Source organism: Somniosus microcephalus, chromosome 6 (assembly GCF_052327205.1).
Source record: "Somniosus microcephalus isolate GS21.2 chromosome 6, FLI_Smic_1.0, whole genome shotgun sequence".
Taxonomy (NCBI): domain Eukaryota; kingdom Metazoa; phylum Chordata; class Chondrichthyes; order Squaliformes; family Somniosidae; genus Somniosus; species Somniosus microcephalus.
The window spans coordinates 238,663,249-238,679,927 of NC_140992.1; the positions used below are offsets into that span (position 1 = coordinate 238,663,249).

The following is a 16,679-nucleotide window of genomic DNA, read 5'->3' on the forward strand; positions in this document are numbered from 1 at the left end:
ATGCTTCTTGAATGTTGTGAGGGTTCCTGCCTCTACCACCCTTTCAGACAGTGAGTTCCAGATTCCAACCACCCTCTGGGTGAAAAGTTTTTCCTCAAATCCCCTCTAAACCTCCTGCCCCTTATCTTGAAACTATGCCCCCTGGTTATTGACCCCTCTACTAAGGGGAAAAGTTCCTTTCTATCTACCCTATCTATGCCCCTCATAATTTTGTACACCTCAATCAGGTCCCCCCTCAGCCTTCTCTGCTCCAAGGAAAACAACCACAGCCTGTCCAGTCTTTCTTCATAGCTGAAGCGCTCCAGCCCAGGTAACATCCTGGTGAATCTCCTCTGCACCCTCTCCAATGCAATTACATCCTTCCTATAGTGTGGCGACCAGAACTGCACACAGTATTCCAGCTGTAGCCTAACTAGCGTTTTGTACAGCTCCATCATAACCTCCCTGCACTTGCCTTCATTAGCCGAGGCATAGAATATAAGTATCCCATATGCCTTTTTAACCACCTTAACCACCTTATGGTCCATCAAGCCTGTCTTATATTATCTCTTCTGCTTCTTCTTAGGCAGTCCCTCGGAACCGAGGATGACTTGCTTCCACATTAAAAATGAGTTCTCAGGTGACTGATGAGTCCAGTGCAGGACCTACAGTCTGTCACAGGTGGGGCAGACGGTGGTTGAAGGGGCGGGTGGGTGGGGTGCTTGGGTTAACGTGCGCTGCCTGCGCTTGGCTTCCGCTTGCTCCCGGCGAAGAGACTCGAGGTGTTCGGCGCCTTCCTGGATGCTTCTCCTCCACTTTGTGCAGTCTTGGGCCAGGGATTCCCAGGTGTCGATGGGGATGTTACACTTTTTCAAGGAGGCTTTGAGGGTGTCCTTGAAGCATTTCCTCTGCCCACCTGGGGCTCTCTTGCCGTGCCGGAGCTCCGAGTAGAGCGCTTGTTTTGGGAGTCTCGTATAGGGCATGCGGACAATGTGACCCGTCCATCGGAGTTGATCGAGCGTGGTCAAAGCTTCAATGCTGGGGATGTTGGCCTGAGCAAGAACACTGACGTTGGTGCGCCTATCCTGCCAATGGATTTGCAGGATCTTGCAGAGGCAGCGTTGGTGGTACCTCTTCAGTGCTTTGAGGTGTCTGCTATACATGGTCCATGTCTCTGAGGCATACAGCAAGGCGGGGTATCACTGCTGCTCTGTAGACCATGAGCTTAGTGCCGGGTTTGAGGTCCTGGTCTTCAAACACTCTCTTCCTCAGGCGACCGAAGGCTGCACTGGCACACTGAAGGCGGTGTTGGACTTCGTCGTTGACGTCTGCCCTTGTTGACAGTAGGCTCCCAAGGTATGGAAAGTGGTCCACGTTGTCCAAGGCCTTGTCGTGGATTTTGATAATTGGGGGGCAATACTGTGTGGCGGGGGCAGTTTGGTAGAGGACCTTTGTCTTACAGATGTTTAGTGTAAGGCCCATGCACTCATACGCTTCGGTGAAGGTGTTGGCGATGGTTTGGATGCGACCAGAACTGCACACAGTATTCCAGCTGTGGCCTAACTAGCGTTTTGTACAGCTCCATCATAAATCTCCCTGCTCTTGCCTTCATTAGCCGAGGCACAGAATATAAGTATCTCATATGTCTTTTTAACCACCTTATCTACCTGTCCTGCTGCCTTCAGGGATCTATGTACATGCACACCAAGGTCCCTCTGATCCTTTGTCCTTCCTAGGGTCCTACCATTCATTGTGTATTCCCTTGCCTTGTTAGTCCTCCCAAAATGCATCACCTCACACTTTTCAGGGTTAAATTCAATTTGTCACTGTTCTGCCCATCTAACCAACCTATCTATAGCGTCCTGTAGCCTGAGGCTCCCCTCCTCGCTATTTACCAATTTTCATGTCATCTGTGAACTTACTGATCATACCTCCTACATTCATATCTTTGGTTTGATTGATCACGTTGAATCTAATAATATTATGGTTATTGTTGCACAGGTGTTCCCCCTCTTGAAGGTTATTACTAAAAACAAAATCAAGTACCTGATTAGCATGTTGTGTAAGGAAACAATCAATTATTATTATATCTACAAATCTTTTAGCTGTCCAGCCCTCAATACTAGGTGGATCACAAATTGCATTTAATATAGAAAAATGTCCTGAGGTGCTAAACAGATGCCTAAAAAAAGGATGCTGAGCCAAAGCAGGAGAGATTAGAAGGGGTGTCAAAAAACTTGGATCAAACAGGTGGGTCTTAAAATGGAGAGGGAGGTGAAGAGGCAAAGGAGCTTCGGGAGGGATTGGAACCTAAGCAGCTGAAGACTCCGCCTCTAAATGTGAAGGCGGGGTGAGGTGGAGGTGGGGGGTGGAGTGCGTAAGAGGCTGAAGTCAGAGGAACAGAAACGGTTGGAGGAGGTTACAGAGATGGGGAGGGATGAGGCCTTGGAGAGAATGAGAATTTTAAATTTGATGTTTCGGGGACCGGGACCAAATGTAGGTCAGCAAGGATAGGGTTAATGGGTAAGCAGGACTTGGTGTGGGTTAAGATATGGGCAGCAGAGTTTTGAATGAGTTGAACTTCATGGTGGGTGGAGGATGGGACACTGGTGAGGAGAGCATTGGCGTAATTGTGTCTGGGGTTTCAGTCGCAGATGGTCCAAGGAAGAGATAATCGTGAACGCTGTTACAGAAATGGAAGTAGGCAGTTTTTGTAATGGAGAGGATACAAGGTTAAAAGCTCAGCTTGGGGTTGAACACGATACTGAGGATGAGAACAATCTGGTTCAGCCTGAGACAGTTGCCAGTGGCAAGGCTGCATAATTTATAGTGGAGGCTGAAGACAGTGCCTTTGGTCTTTCCGATGTTTACTGGAGGAAATTATAGCTCACTAAGACTGGTTACGAGACAAGCAGTCTGACAGCACAGAGACAGTGGAGAGACTGAGAGTTAGTGGAGAGATAGAGATGGATGCCATAGAGGATAACAACAGGGCCACTGATTTACAATAAGGTTTGTGCAGTGTGTACAGACTGAGGTTCAGATGCTGGTACGTAGGACTTGTTGAAGCATGTACTCACCCTGACCACCCGAGTGAGGTCGTTGAATTTTTTATGGCACTGCACTCCCGAGGACCACACTGCTGGTCGAGACATCCTGGGCCACTTCGCTCCACATTGCCCTGAAGACCTGGGGCAATGACCTCCTACCAGTGGCCGGGAACAGCACTGCCCTCCTTCTTTTGACTGCTGCTACCAATGCCTGGTAGCTGAAACGGCGAGCTCTCTCGCTGGGACTGGGATCAGCCATGAGGATAAGAAGTGTAGCTGTTGAGTTGCTTGGAGGTTGCCTTCAGAGCCAGCAATGTTGAGAATGAGGTTGTGCAGAATGATTGAACCTCCCCTTTTAGAATTGGAAGGGGCCAGTGTGAATGATGAGTCCCGATTGGACTGCACCTGAAATGGGTTATTACTCTGCGGGTAGCTCCTCGCTCTATGTGTTTAGCGCCCTAAGTTAGGTGATTAGCGCTTGATTTAGCATTCCAGTTTTTTCTTGGAGTGCTGACAATCAATTTAACGGGAGAACAGAATGATTAGCACCTGGCGTTAATTCTACAACTTTTTAAAATTTAGCACCCCAACTGGGGCGAAACCGAATTTCTAGCCCTTTTTGTTTCTTTTTCTCTGTCTCAGAAATGCTTAGAATGTAACTAGAATTCTTACATTTTTTAACTATCAACGGAAGAAAATACAACACAGATGTTAATCAGGAACTACTTAGATGCTTTGTTTGCTTCTAAAATTCTACTAACTTTTAAATAAAGAACTCAAATTAGAATGAGGAAAGATACTTTGTCTCTCTTACCACACAGCACAATTCACTTCCTGAAGTTTATAAGAGAATAATTTATACACAACAAAGCAGCAATGGATGTGTAGTCTTTCATGCTTTTTATGTTGCCCTGTCTTACATGAACACATGTACACGCACATAGCCTTTGTTTTTTTTAAGTCACCATGTAAACTTAACGATAAAAAGCTTTGAAATTTGTCCTTTAGCGTTCTGTGAAATAATTTTGAAAACAACCAAATAGATTTTGTTAGAAACATTGTTTCAGTGTATGCTTAAGCAAGTGATGGTTAAGTAACTCAGCAAGCTATTGACAAATTTTGGGATTGAGTTGTGGCGAAAGAGAGGCCTGGCAAACTTTGTCATTGTTTTCTGTGTAGTCTTTTAAGATTGATACAGTTGATTTGATGTGCATATATTTAAAATTATTACTCGCGAGAGCTTGGCAGGCTTACATAGTGAGTGATTTGTATACCAGGAAGTCCCAAGTTTGATACTGGTCTGTACTGAATTAGATGAGCTGGCCACCAAGCTCCAACAAGCTGGCCACCAAACTCCAAACTCTTGGCCTGAACACTTCCCTCTGCAACTGGACCCTGGACTTCCTAACAAACAGACCCCAGTCTGTCAAATTAGGCAACCACACCTCCCCCACCGCCCCCCCCCCCCGACCCTGAACACGGGGGCCCCACAAGGATGTGTGCTGAGCCCCCTCCTCTACTCCCTCTTCACCCACGACTGTGTGGCTGTTAATGGTTCCAACACCATCATCAAGTTTGCAGATGACACCACGGATGTAGGCCAGATCACCAACAACGATGAGTCAGCCTACAGGGAGGAGGTCCAGCATCTCGTGAAGTGGTGCGCCGACAACAACCTGGCCCTTAACACCAAGAAAACAAAGGAAATAATCGTGGACCAGGAAGTCCAAAGGCGGAAGTCACACCCCCATCCACATCAATGGGGTGGAGGTGGAAAGGGTGGCCAGCTTTAAGTTCCTCGGAGTCCACATCACGGAAGACCTCTCCTGGTCCCTCAACACCTCCTCTCTGGTGAAGAAGGCCCAGCAGCGCCTATAATATTTCTTGAGGAGGCTGAAGGGATGTAATCTGTCACCCCCGATCCTCTCTAACTTCTACCGCTGCACTATAGAGAGCATCCTGACAAACTGTATCACGGTATGGTACGGCAGCTGTAGCTCCCATGACCGGAAAGCCCTGCAGCGGGTAGTCAAAACTGCCCAACGCATTACCGGCACCCGGCTACCGACCATAGAACATATATATCAGAAACGCTGCCTACGGAGGGCACGGTCCATCATCAAAGACCCTACCCACCCCAGCCACAGTCTGTTCGCCCTCCTACCATCTGGAAGACGCTACAGATGCATTCGCACCCGTACGATCAGATTTAGGAACAGCTTCTTTCCCAGGGCTGTCATCCTACTGAACTCCACAAATAAACACTAAAGCCTGCACATCTGCCGATGCACTTTATTATGGTCATATTTATGCTAATATATATGTACAAATGTATGTTGAAATGTTTAAGTGTCCTAATCCAAATTGTACACTCTCGGGAGCCGCAAGCCTACATTTCGTTGTACTGCACTTGTGCACTAACAATGACAATAAAAGTTGATTTGATTTGATTTGATTTGATTTGACTTGGTGATGGTGGTTGGAGCAGTACAAATGGCCTCAGCACCCCAGGATTCAAAAGGGAAAAATTGGCCAAGATTTATGCTTCTGATTGTTATCTAGCAAACCCCACTGAAAGTGCACATGTGGATGGTAGATGAGGACAGGATTGGTCTCACCTATGATAATTTCACCCTGTGTTGGTGTTCCATGGTTCAACAGCTTGTGACAGTCAATGTCAAGGCTCACACATGAATATTGCTACCAGAGGGTGACTGCACCCATAGAACAGGAAAAGGAATGAGGAAAAATTGGGCAAGAAAGCTAATGAGTAAAAAGGCAAACATTTGATTTGACTTGGATCAGTCATGCATTTTGATTGGACATAATGGCCCGGAATTTGCAGATATAATGACGGCGAAACTGTCAGCGCTTGCAGTCATTACTGTGTAAAACTGACAGCAACTTATGGCGTCCGCACATGCGCAGTTAAACATGGAAATCTGGAAGTTGCTGTCAGTGATACCCTGCTCCTCCACAGGGTGCAGTGTTGCGCTCTTCACAGATGCAGTCAACACAGAATCAGTGACTTGACATGAACTTCAACTTTTTATGCTTTATTCTCACTGTAAAAACCATTGAAAATGTTAAACCTTGTTGAATGATGTGTAACTGAGCCATAATTACTGCTGAACAACCTCTCTGGCCCTGAAAAACGAATTTTATAAGTGTAGAGTGTCATTCCCTCCATTCCATGATAAAAATTCCATAATTTTTAAAATAACAAATTAATTTTAATTTTTTTTAAAGTTTGTTTTATGATATTTCAGCTTCTACCTTAATCCCATGTGAATGTCCCAATCTTTATTTTGCTTTCTGTAAAATTATTAAAAAGTGAATTATAATCCATGCTTTTTACTTTCTGGTTTGCTGTCTGTGAAAATTATTCAATCTGATTGGCTGTTCAGCCTGCTTGATGACTTCACTGTTGCTGGATGTCATAGATCCCCTATACATGGAGCCAGATTGAAAGTCATGTTGGAATAAGGGAAATCGACGCTCTAGAGCCTACTAAATCTTTGTGGGCAGCTTTCTTCAAGGTCAGCAGTGAGCGTCGTCCCTTCGCCACTGACCGCAAAATCTGTGCCATTGTTTAAAAAATTAAATATTTTAACTTTTGAAATAAAATGAATCGTTTGGACAGTCTCAATCCAGTTCCTAGTGAGCATAGACCCACAGCACAAATCTGCCCTCAATTTGGCAATAAATTGATAGCATATCCGCAGAGGCCATATAATGGCTGGTGTGGGAAAAGGAAAAGCACAATTGCCACATTCATACAGTTAGGGAGTTCTCTTAAATGTTGGGACTGAGATGCATTATTGTGGCAGAGTAAAGGGAGCTTAGCTCTGCATCTAACCATGTTGTGCATGACTACATGACCTGGGAATGCCTAATGATGTGAAATGGAAAGTGTTTAATTCCTGGCATTGGTGCCTCTCACTGCATTCTTGCAAACATAAGACTTTTAAGTTCTGGAGACTGAAGAGCTGTCTTCATGATATTTTAATTTCTTCAGTTATCCCCAAAGTCCGGTCCCTGTTGGGATTCCAACACTTAAACCAGAGATACTGATTTTATAACTTGCATTTTACAGCACTGTTGCCTCCAGGTACTTCCACAAGTACAGGTAAGCAAACCTAAAGTTAGGACATTGTGGTACATTTAATTTAATCACCTTGATTAAAAAAATTTGCATCTATTGCAATACAAAAAATGCTGCACGCACATTACTGAAAAGCACCACTGATAATCACGTAGCAAAGGTACATTTATTGTAAAAGTACATCAGCAAATGTAGAGTCATAATGGTACAGACGGAGGCCATTCGGCCCATCGAGTCCGTGCCGGCTCTGTAGAGCAATCCAGTCAGTTCCATTCCCCCGCTCTATCCCCGTAACCCTGCAAGTTTATTTCTCTCAAGTGCCTATCCAGTCTCCCCTTGAAAACATTGAGTGTCTCCGCTTCCAGCACTTCTGTTGGCAGCGAGTTCCAGGCCCTCGGCACTCACTACGTAAAAAGGTTTTTCCTCACATCCTCCCTGTATCTCTTGTCCAAAACCTTAAATCTGTGTCCCCTAGCCCTTGTACCATCAACTAGTGGGAACAGCCTTTCCCCGTCTAGTCTATCCAAACCCGTCATAATCTTGCACACCTCTATCAAATCACCCCTCAACCGCCTTTGCTCTAATGAAAACAAATCCAGCTTCTCCAACCTGTCCTTGTAGCCAAGATCCCCCATCCCCGGAACCATTCTTGTTCATCTCCTCTGCACCCTCTCGAGGGCCTTCACATCCTTCCTAAAGTGTGGTTACCTGAACTGGACGCAATACCCCAGTTGTGGCCTAACCAGCGCTTTATAAAGGTTCAGCATAACTTCTCTACTTTTGTACTCAATACCTCTATTTATGAAGCCCAAGATCCCATATGCTTTGCTAACCGCTCTCTCAATGTGTCCTGGCACCTTCAGGGACCTATGCACATTAACTGCCAGGTCCCTCTGTCCCTGCACACTCTTCAAAACTGTGCCATTAAGTGTATATTGCCTCTCCCTGTTCCTTCTGCCAAAATGCATCACCTCACACTTCTCTGTATTAAATTCCATTTGCTACTTGTCTGCCCATTCTGCTAGCCTTTCTATATCCTGTTGCAGTCGATTGGTATCACCCCCAAGTTTAGTGTCAGCGGCAAATTTAGAAATTCTAGTCTGTATTCCAATATCCAGGTCATTTATATATATATATATCAAATAAAGCAGTGGCCCTACCTCTGACCCTTGGGGAACCCCCCACTGTCTACCATCCTCCAGTCTGAAAAACAGCCATTTACCACAACTTGCTGTTTTCTGTCCTTAAGCCAATTCCTTATCCAAGCTGCCACTGACCCACCTATTCCATAAGCCTTCTATGTGGTACTTTGTCAAACGCCTTCCTAAAATCCATGTAGACAATATTCATTGCATTCCCTTCATCGTTCCTCCTAGTTACTTAATCAAAAAATTCAAAATAATTTTCAAAAATATCTTTGTTACTCTGCCCCATCTGTGTGGCAGTGCCTGTAATCTATGTTTGAAAAATATATTGATCAGCTGTAATTTGCAGTTTCTGAGCTAGTGGCATTGAAGGTTGTCTTTTGACAATTCTGTAAGTAAGTTTCAGTAGTGGCATAGTTTGGAAAAAATCCTCTACCATGCCAAAAGCTAAAGTCAAACTCCATTTCTACATATGATGGCTATCCCTTATGGTGTGTTTGCAGAGGGCAATAATCCAGAACTTGAATTTTCTATGTTGACTTCACCATAGTTACATCCATGAAAATGGGTTCTGTTCAGTCAAGTTTGTTCATCTTCACGTGTTACATATACTTTAAAGATGCTTCAAAATGAAATTACTTGTGAGGCCGGCATGCATGGTTTCCGAATTGGTGGCATCTGAGAGTGTCAGCCATTCCCACGAACTTGCAGGTGATGGTATTCCCATGCACCTGCTGCCCTTGTCCTTCTAGGTGGTATAGGTTGCAGGTTTGGGAGGTGCTGTCGAAGAAGCCTTGGCGAGTTGCTGCAGTGCATCTTGTAGATGGTACACACTGCAGCCACGGTACGCCAGTGGTGGAGGGAGTGAATATTTAAGGTGGTGGATAAGGTGCCAATCAAGCAGGCTGCTTTGTCCTGGATGGTGTCGAGCTTCTTGAGTGTTGTTGGAGCTGCACTCATCCAGGCAAGTGGAGAGTATTCCATCACACTCCCGACTTGTGCCTTGTAGATGGTGGAAAGGCTTTGGGGAGTCAAGAGGTGCAACACTTGTCACAGCATACTTAGCCTCTGACCTGCTCTTGTAGCCACAGTATTAATGTGGCTGGTCCAGTTAAGTTTCTGGTCAATGGTGACCCCCAGGATGTTGATGGTGGGGAATTTGGCGATGGTAATGCCGATGAATGTCAAGGGGCGGTGGTTACTCTCGCTTGTTGGAGTTAGTCATTGCCTGGCACTTGTGTGGCACGAATGTTAGCTGCCACACATCAGCCCAAGCTTGAATACCGTCCAGGTCTTGTTGCATGCAGGAATGGACTGCTTCATTATCTGAGGAGTTGCGAATGGCACTGAACACTGTGCAGTCATCAGCAAACATCCCCATTTTTGACCTTATGATGGAGGGCAGGTCATTGATGAAGCAGCTGATGATGATTGGGCCTAGGACACTGCCCTGAGGAACTCCTGCAGCGATGTCTTGGGGCTGTGGTGATTGACCTCCAACCACCACAACCATCTTCCTTTGTGCTGGGTATGACTCCAGCCAGTGGAGCATTCCCCCCCCGATTCCCATTGATTTCAGTTTTACTAGGGCTCCTTGATGCCACACTCGGTCAAATGCACCTTATTGTCAAGGGCAGTCACTCTCACCTCTGCTCTGGAATTCAGCTCCTTTGTCCATTGGCTGGATTGGATTCATCCTGCTTTTTCTGGGCGGGACATGCCTGGACAATTTTCCACGTTGATGGGCGGATGCCAGGTTGTGACTGTACTGAAACAGTACATGTATCAGGCCTTTATTATCAAACTATTGGATGTAAAAGCAATATAGATGTTTTTTGTATTTGGAACATCAATTAACTATTCAGTGGTTACAATTTCATACACTGCACCTTAGCTTCCTGATGCTAGGAAGATATCCAATTAGATAATTGTTGAAATTATTTAAATTTACTGCCGTAGTGAAGCAACATTTGTAAATAAATGTGGCTTACTACCCCATGCCAACACCACTTTTGCATGCACCCTGGGGGAAAAAACTCTTTCCCCATATCACTTACAGATGCACTTTCAAAGTCCTAACCGGCTATGGACACAGCAACGGCACACCCAGCCCAGTTGATGCTGCAAAGTCCTCCTAACCGACATCTGGGGACTTGTGCCAAAATTGTCCCACAAACTAGTCAAGCAACAGCCTGACATAGTCATACTCACAGAATCATACCTTTCAGCCAAAGTCCCAAACTTCTCTATCACCATCCCTGGGTATGTTCTGTCCCACCGACAGGACAGACCCACCAGAGGTGATAGCACAGTGGTATAGTTGGGAAGGAGTGGCCCTGGGAGTCCTCAACATTGACTCCGGACCCCATGAAGTCTCATGGCTTCAGGTCAAGCATGGGCAAGGAAACCTCCTGCTGATTACCACCTACCGCCCTCCCTCAGCTGATGAATCAGTACTCCTCAGTGTTGAACATCACTTGGAAGAAGCACTGAGAGTAGCAAGGGCACAGAATGTACTCTGGATGGGGGACTTCAATGTCCATCACCAAGAGTGGCTCGGTAGCACCACTACTGACCGAGCTGGCTGAGTCCTGAAGGACATAGCTGCCAGTCTGGGCCTGCGACAGGTGGTGAACACAAGGGAAAAACGTACTTGGCCTTGTCCTCACCAATCTACCTGTCTCAAATGCATCTGTTCACTGCACAGTCACTGTGGAGACGAAGTCTCATCTTCACACTGAGGATGCCGTGTTGTGTTGCACTACCACCCTGCTAAATGGGATAGATTCATTACCATTGCCGACTCCCCTACCATCAACATCCTGGGGTCACCATTGACCAGAAACCTAACTGGACCAGCCACATAAATACTGTGGCAACAAGAGCATGTCAGAGGCTAGGTATTCTGCGGCGAGTGTCTCACCTCCTGACTTCCCAAAGCCTTTCCACCATCTGCAAGGCACAAGTAAGATGAGTGATGGAATACTTTCCACTTGCCTGGATGAGTGCAGCTCCAACAACACTCAAGAAGCTCGACACCATCCAGGATAAAGCAGCCCACTTGATTGACACCCCATCCACCACCTTAAACATTGACTCCCTCCACCACTAGCGACCGTGGCTGCAGTATGTACCATCTACAAGATGCACTGCAGCAACTCGCCAAGGCTTCTTCGGCAGCACCTCCCAAATCTGCGATCTCTTCCACCTAGAAGGACATGGGCAGCAGGCGCACGGGAACACCACCACCTCCAAGTTCCCCTCCAAATCACACACCATCCTGACTTAGTATATTGCCGATCCTTCATCGTCGCTGGGTCAAAATCCTGGACCTCCCTCCCTAACAGCACTGTGGGAGTACCTTCACCACATGGACTGCAGCGGTTCAAGAAGACGGCTCCCCACCACCTTCTCAAGGGCAATTAGGGATGGGCAATAAATGCTGGCCTTGCCAGTGATGCCCACACCCCATAAACTAATTTAAAAAAAATACACCTCCTGCTCCTTCAATCCCATTCCCACTAAACTCCTGACCAACCAACTACCCTTCTTGACCCCTCTCTCCATGGGAGCTGACATCATAACTAGTTCTCCCAACTTGGGTACTGTGCCCTTTCAAAACTGACATCATCACACCTTTCCTCCAAAATCCCTCCCTCAATCCCTCTGTCCTTGCAAACTATCACCCCATCTCCAACACTTTCCTCTCCAAATATTTGAACGTGTTGTTATTTGGCAGATCCATGTACATCTGACCTGTAACTCCCTGTTGGAATACCTCCAATCAGGTTTCTGCCCCTGACTCAGACCCGAAATAACCCTATCCAAAGTCATAAGTGACTTTCTCTATTACTGTGATCGTGATGCATTATCATTCCTTGTTCTGATCGACCACTCTGCAGTCTTTGTCATGATCAACCATACCATCCTCCTGCAATGCCTCTCCTCTATTGTCCAGCTCAGTCAGACTGCCATGTACCTTGGGACGTTTTACTACGTTAAAGGCCTACATTAGTGGCCATGCCTTCAGCTGCCTGGATTCCCACGCTGGTGATTTTTTTTCCTCATACCTTTCTGTCTCCCTCCCTTTTACAACCTTACTTATTAAGAATATGCTAATATCTCCTTTTTTGGCTTGGCATCCATTTTATCTTTATGTCTCTGTGAAGCGCCTTGGGACATTTTTCTACATTAAAGGCACTATATAAATGCAACCTGTTGTTGTTGGACATTACTGCCTTGGTGATGATAATGAAAGTGAAGCCACGCAAGAAACTGCATCAGAGAAGCTGAATGATTTGTACTACTGTAGTAAAGTACAGGATAGAAAATTCAGACAAGCTTACACTTGGCAGAACTTTGTCAAGAGGTCTGGGCCATTGTATGTAAAGTTAACAAAGCTTCTCACTTGAGAAAATGTGGCAGTGACTTAAAATGTATCTAACTATAAAACAGGGCACAATTAATAATTTTCTGCAGGGGACAAATACAGCCACATGCCCTCAGAAAATACTCGGGAGCACCAGAGGAAATACTTCAATCTTCCGGGCAATGCAGCCATATAAACCTCAAGTCTTCACATTTCGTAAGTGTTAATTACAGCCTTCGAAATTGAATCATAAAAAGAAATAATTCCATAGTAATATATTCTTAGATTATCTATAATAGGATTGCCAGTAATATTTAGTGAAGTCTTGCAAGTCATATATAGAATGTTTGTTTGCATCTTTGTTAAATTGCTGTTCTTGATATATGTAAATTAATTGCTGGTTCTCTGCCTTCTATACAGTCTTGTAAAATATTGTTTCATGTCTCCACAGATGATTCTGCCACATCCAGTTCCTCAGACTACACAAAAGTGGAGAGTGCGATATCTGGAGGGGAATGACCTGCCACCGTCCCCGAGTACATGAGATCCATGTTGCAGCCTTTGCACTGTGCTGACAAACAGCAAGAAGGCTGGACATTTTTTAGCAGGATCCTTTACAGGAGCTGTGGTTACCACCTTATAATCCAGAGGATCGACCACACAGACCAGGGATAGATTAGCACAGTTGATAGAAACTGGTGCTTTTACATCCACTCCACAAGTCCATGGCACATCAGAGGACAGCTTTCAACTGCCTCATCATGACATTCAAAAATGTTCCATGATGCATCGAGTAACATGGAGGCGCATTTGCCTGGCACAGCAGTGAAGCAGTTTGGCCGCTAAGTTAATCTGTTTAACATAGTTGTAAGCAAATTAACTCCCTCCCTGAACACTTACCGCAGCTCCAGAATGTAGTAATCGTCAGATCCTGTTAATCCGAATACGGCAAGACTGCCTGATTTTGCCATGGATTACAAATCACCATCAGCACTGGGAGACCGCAAACATCGAGCCAATCTTTGAACTTGTTCAAGAAGTTAAACACTCTGCCTGTCAAAACATTTTGTGGTTCTCTGCTTGTGAGTGCAAGAGATAACAGAATATTTTAACTCTTACTTTGTTTGAAGTTCCAGTGAGCAAGTCGGCTTTGTTGCCAGAAAGCTAAGAGTAGCCCTCATTATAATGTAGTAGTGAGGTTAACTAACATACTTTGAACTATATTATTTTTATTTACCTGTGCAATTTTATACGACTATTTGTCTAACTCTCTTATTATCATTTAGTTGTCCACTGTCATCTTTTCACCTTCCAGTTAGTTCTCCATTCCAATTTGATAAACCATTTGAAACCTGCAGCATGTTCCCTCTTCACCTTTTTTGGTGAAACTCTTACAGTTTCTGTAATGTTCAGACACATGAAGTGCTCTTTTATTCTTGGGTCTTGTCTTCATTGATATATTCATTCAGAAGACAACTTGGTTTGTACCAATTACGTCATATAATTTCTATTCTCACCAACTTTCTTCTCGGCTCAGCGCAGACTCTTTGCTGTGCTACGGTTCCTCGGCTGGAAGTCACCCTCCAGTACCTTAACTAAGTAACATAATATTATTCATCATTTATTTCAGAAATTATTGATATTGCCTTGCTTGGGATAGGCTCATTGCTGAACTTCAAAACTTAAAATGGAACACCAATGAAGGATACACACCCGAAACCATCATAACCAGTCTTTTCACAGATGCTGATTGACCTGCTGTGTATTTGCAGCATTTTCTGTTTTTATTTCATTGCACAAGTTGCTGGTCAGCAGCTTGCTTGTCTGCACCGCATTGTAGTTAACTCACCACTGTAGAGAGTTGTTCTAACTGATGGTGCAGCTCCCTGAAACCTGGGAAATTTGAATCCATTGATGGTCCAGCAATGGGCACATGGGGTGCATTGTTGCTCATTCTGAAATTATTGCCTTTACCTTGCTTTCCCCGAAGTTGGTGCCTTTACCTGATGCATTTACCCAATGAAGTAATGGACCATCATATGAATATCTGAAGGTGAAAACCATCAGTGAGTTGATGAATGGGGCAAACTGGAAAAAAAACTGTAAAAATAAGTAATGTATTTTTTATTCATTTCTTTACATATAGGGCAATCTTCAAATACACCAGGTCCATGTTAGTCAAGATGGCCAGGTAAGTGCTTTTACAAGATGATTTTGATTTACTTATTTGACAAATATTCCCGAGTAGATATTTGCTATTTTTAAAGCATGACTTGCAAATTAGATGTTCTTTAATAAGTAATAGTAATTGTAATAGACAGGGAAATCACTTACATTTATGGAATTAATGCCAAATGCCATATTGCAGTTGTTTTAAAAGGCTGTACTCAAACAAAGGCAATATTCAGTATGGAAATCAGATTATCATGATGGTTAATGGCATATCAGTATAATGTCTGTTAATCTCATTATAAGCAGCATAAATATTTGATTGACCTGATTTCCAGACATATTTCTTGTGACATTGTATCTTCTTAAAAATGTACTGTCTCAATCACTAAATAAAATATAACAGAACATAAGAAGTGCAATAAGAATTGATGAGGCAATAGTTGTATTGGCTTGAGTAAACTGAATTTTCACGGAGTACCTAACTTTTTAACTTTATTTTAATACTTGAATAATGTGGTCACTCAGAAAACCTACTGTAAAGTCTTCTGGACCACACTGTTGTACAGGCATCCATTTGATAACAGTACATCTTTCCACCACTGGGGGGATGCCAGCGCTTGTAATTTACCTTGTGCATTCTGCTTAATTTTCCACAATGAAATTTTAGCTACATTTTGTTTGTTTTGCTCTACTACTTTCTACAAAATTTTATTTTCTAACAGAAACCTTTTTATCTGATGAAACTAATGGATTTGCACCTTTTGTTACCGATAACAAATGACATTACTTCATGCATGCCAACTACTGTATCCGCATTTCAAATGGCTGTCAACATTTTGGGGGCCCAGTCAGCATGTAAGTGCTAGCTGACACAAGGCACCCCTCTGCCCCATTCCCATGTCCTGCTTGCTGGGCCCCCCTCCCATCCTGCTCTTCCTGAGGTCAGTGGCTAATTTACTGCACAGGCTCCGCATAGTTCCCCAGCGCCAATGACCCAGATTGCTGTCACTGTATACTGGAAGTGGGAACCCTCAGTAGAATTTCCACCTTCAGTATACAGAGGTAGCAATCCAAGCCATCAGCACTGGGAACAACACAAAGAAGAGGAGCAGCACCTTTAATTTTAAAAACAAAACATAACATTGGATTTAACATACCAATTAAATCATCATTTGCACAAAAATTACTTCAACAGTCGCTCGCTCACATCCATTTCCCTCGCAACCACAATTCACAAAAGATAGTTTTAGAGTGAATTGGCTGTTTTTAATTTTTAGCTAATTATACAGTTGTGTAATTATGCAATATAATAATTGTACAAATACCATCTACCAGTCATTTTAATTTGCTTTTTGTGACCAATGCAGATGGACTGATAAATTTGTACCTGAGGAAAATTCTCCTAAGCCTAATGTGTTCATCTATAAAATAGCGTACATTCACCGATCCTGTCCTCTCAGCGGGAGATCTGTGTTTGAAGGAAGCATGGGTCAGAGGATGCAACCCTGTTGTGTCAATTCTCCGATGTGCTTTCTTTTAGTGCGATACCCATTGCAGGCGCAGGAGTGATGAATTTACTCCAATCTGTTAAGAATTATTTTTATTTGGGTAGTATCTATAAGTAAAATTGGGATGTTGTTTGTGAAAACATTTAAAAGTATCTTCTGTTTTATATTGTAGTTTTTTCAGGCATACATGTTTCAGGATTTATTTTTATTCTGTAGTTCATTAGAGGGCAGCACTGAAACACTGGTAATTGTATGTTGAGTAGGTATGATTCATCTTTTGGCAATGTGGACCATGCCTTAGTTGATAATTAACAACACAAGGATCCATTGGCTGTGGCTGTCGTACCACAC

The 16,679-nt window shown here is 44.0% G+C and overlaps 1 protein-coding gene across 5 annotated transcripts in view; it reads left to right on the forward strand.

Annotated features, from left to right (window-relative positions):
* banp (BTG3 associated nuclear protein) overlaps positions 1 to 16,679 on the forward strand; it is a 354,489-nt gene that overhangs the window by 212,303 nt on the left and 125,507 nt on the right. For all 5 annotated transcript variants that reach the window (XM_085991608.1, XM_085991605.1, XM_085991604.1 and 2 more), the window contains one exon: positions 14,795 to 14,839. In XM_085991608.1, coding sequence (XP_085847734.1) covers positions 14,795 to 14,839 — 45 coding nt within the window. The remainder of the gene's footprint in view (positions 1 to 14,794; positions 14,840 to 16,679) is intronic.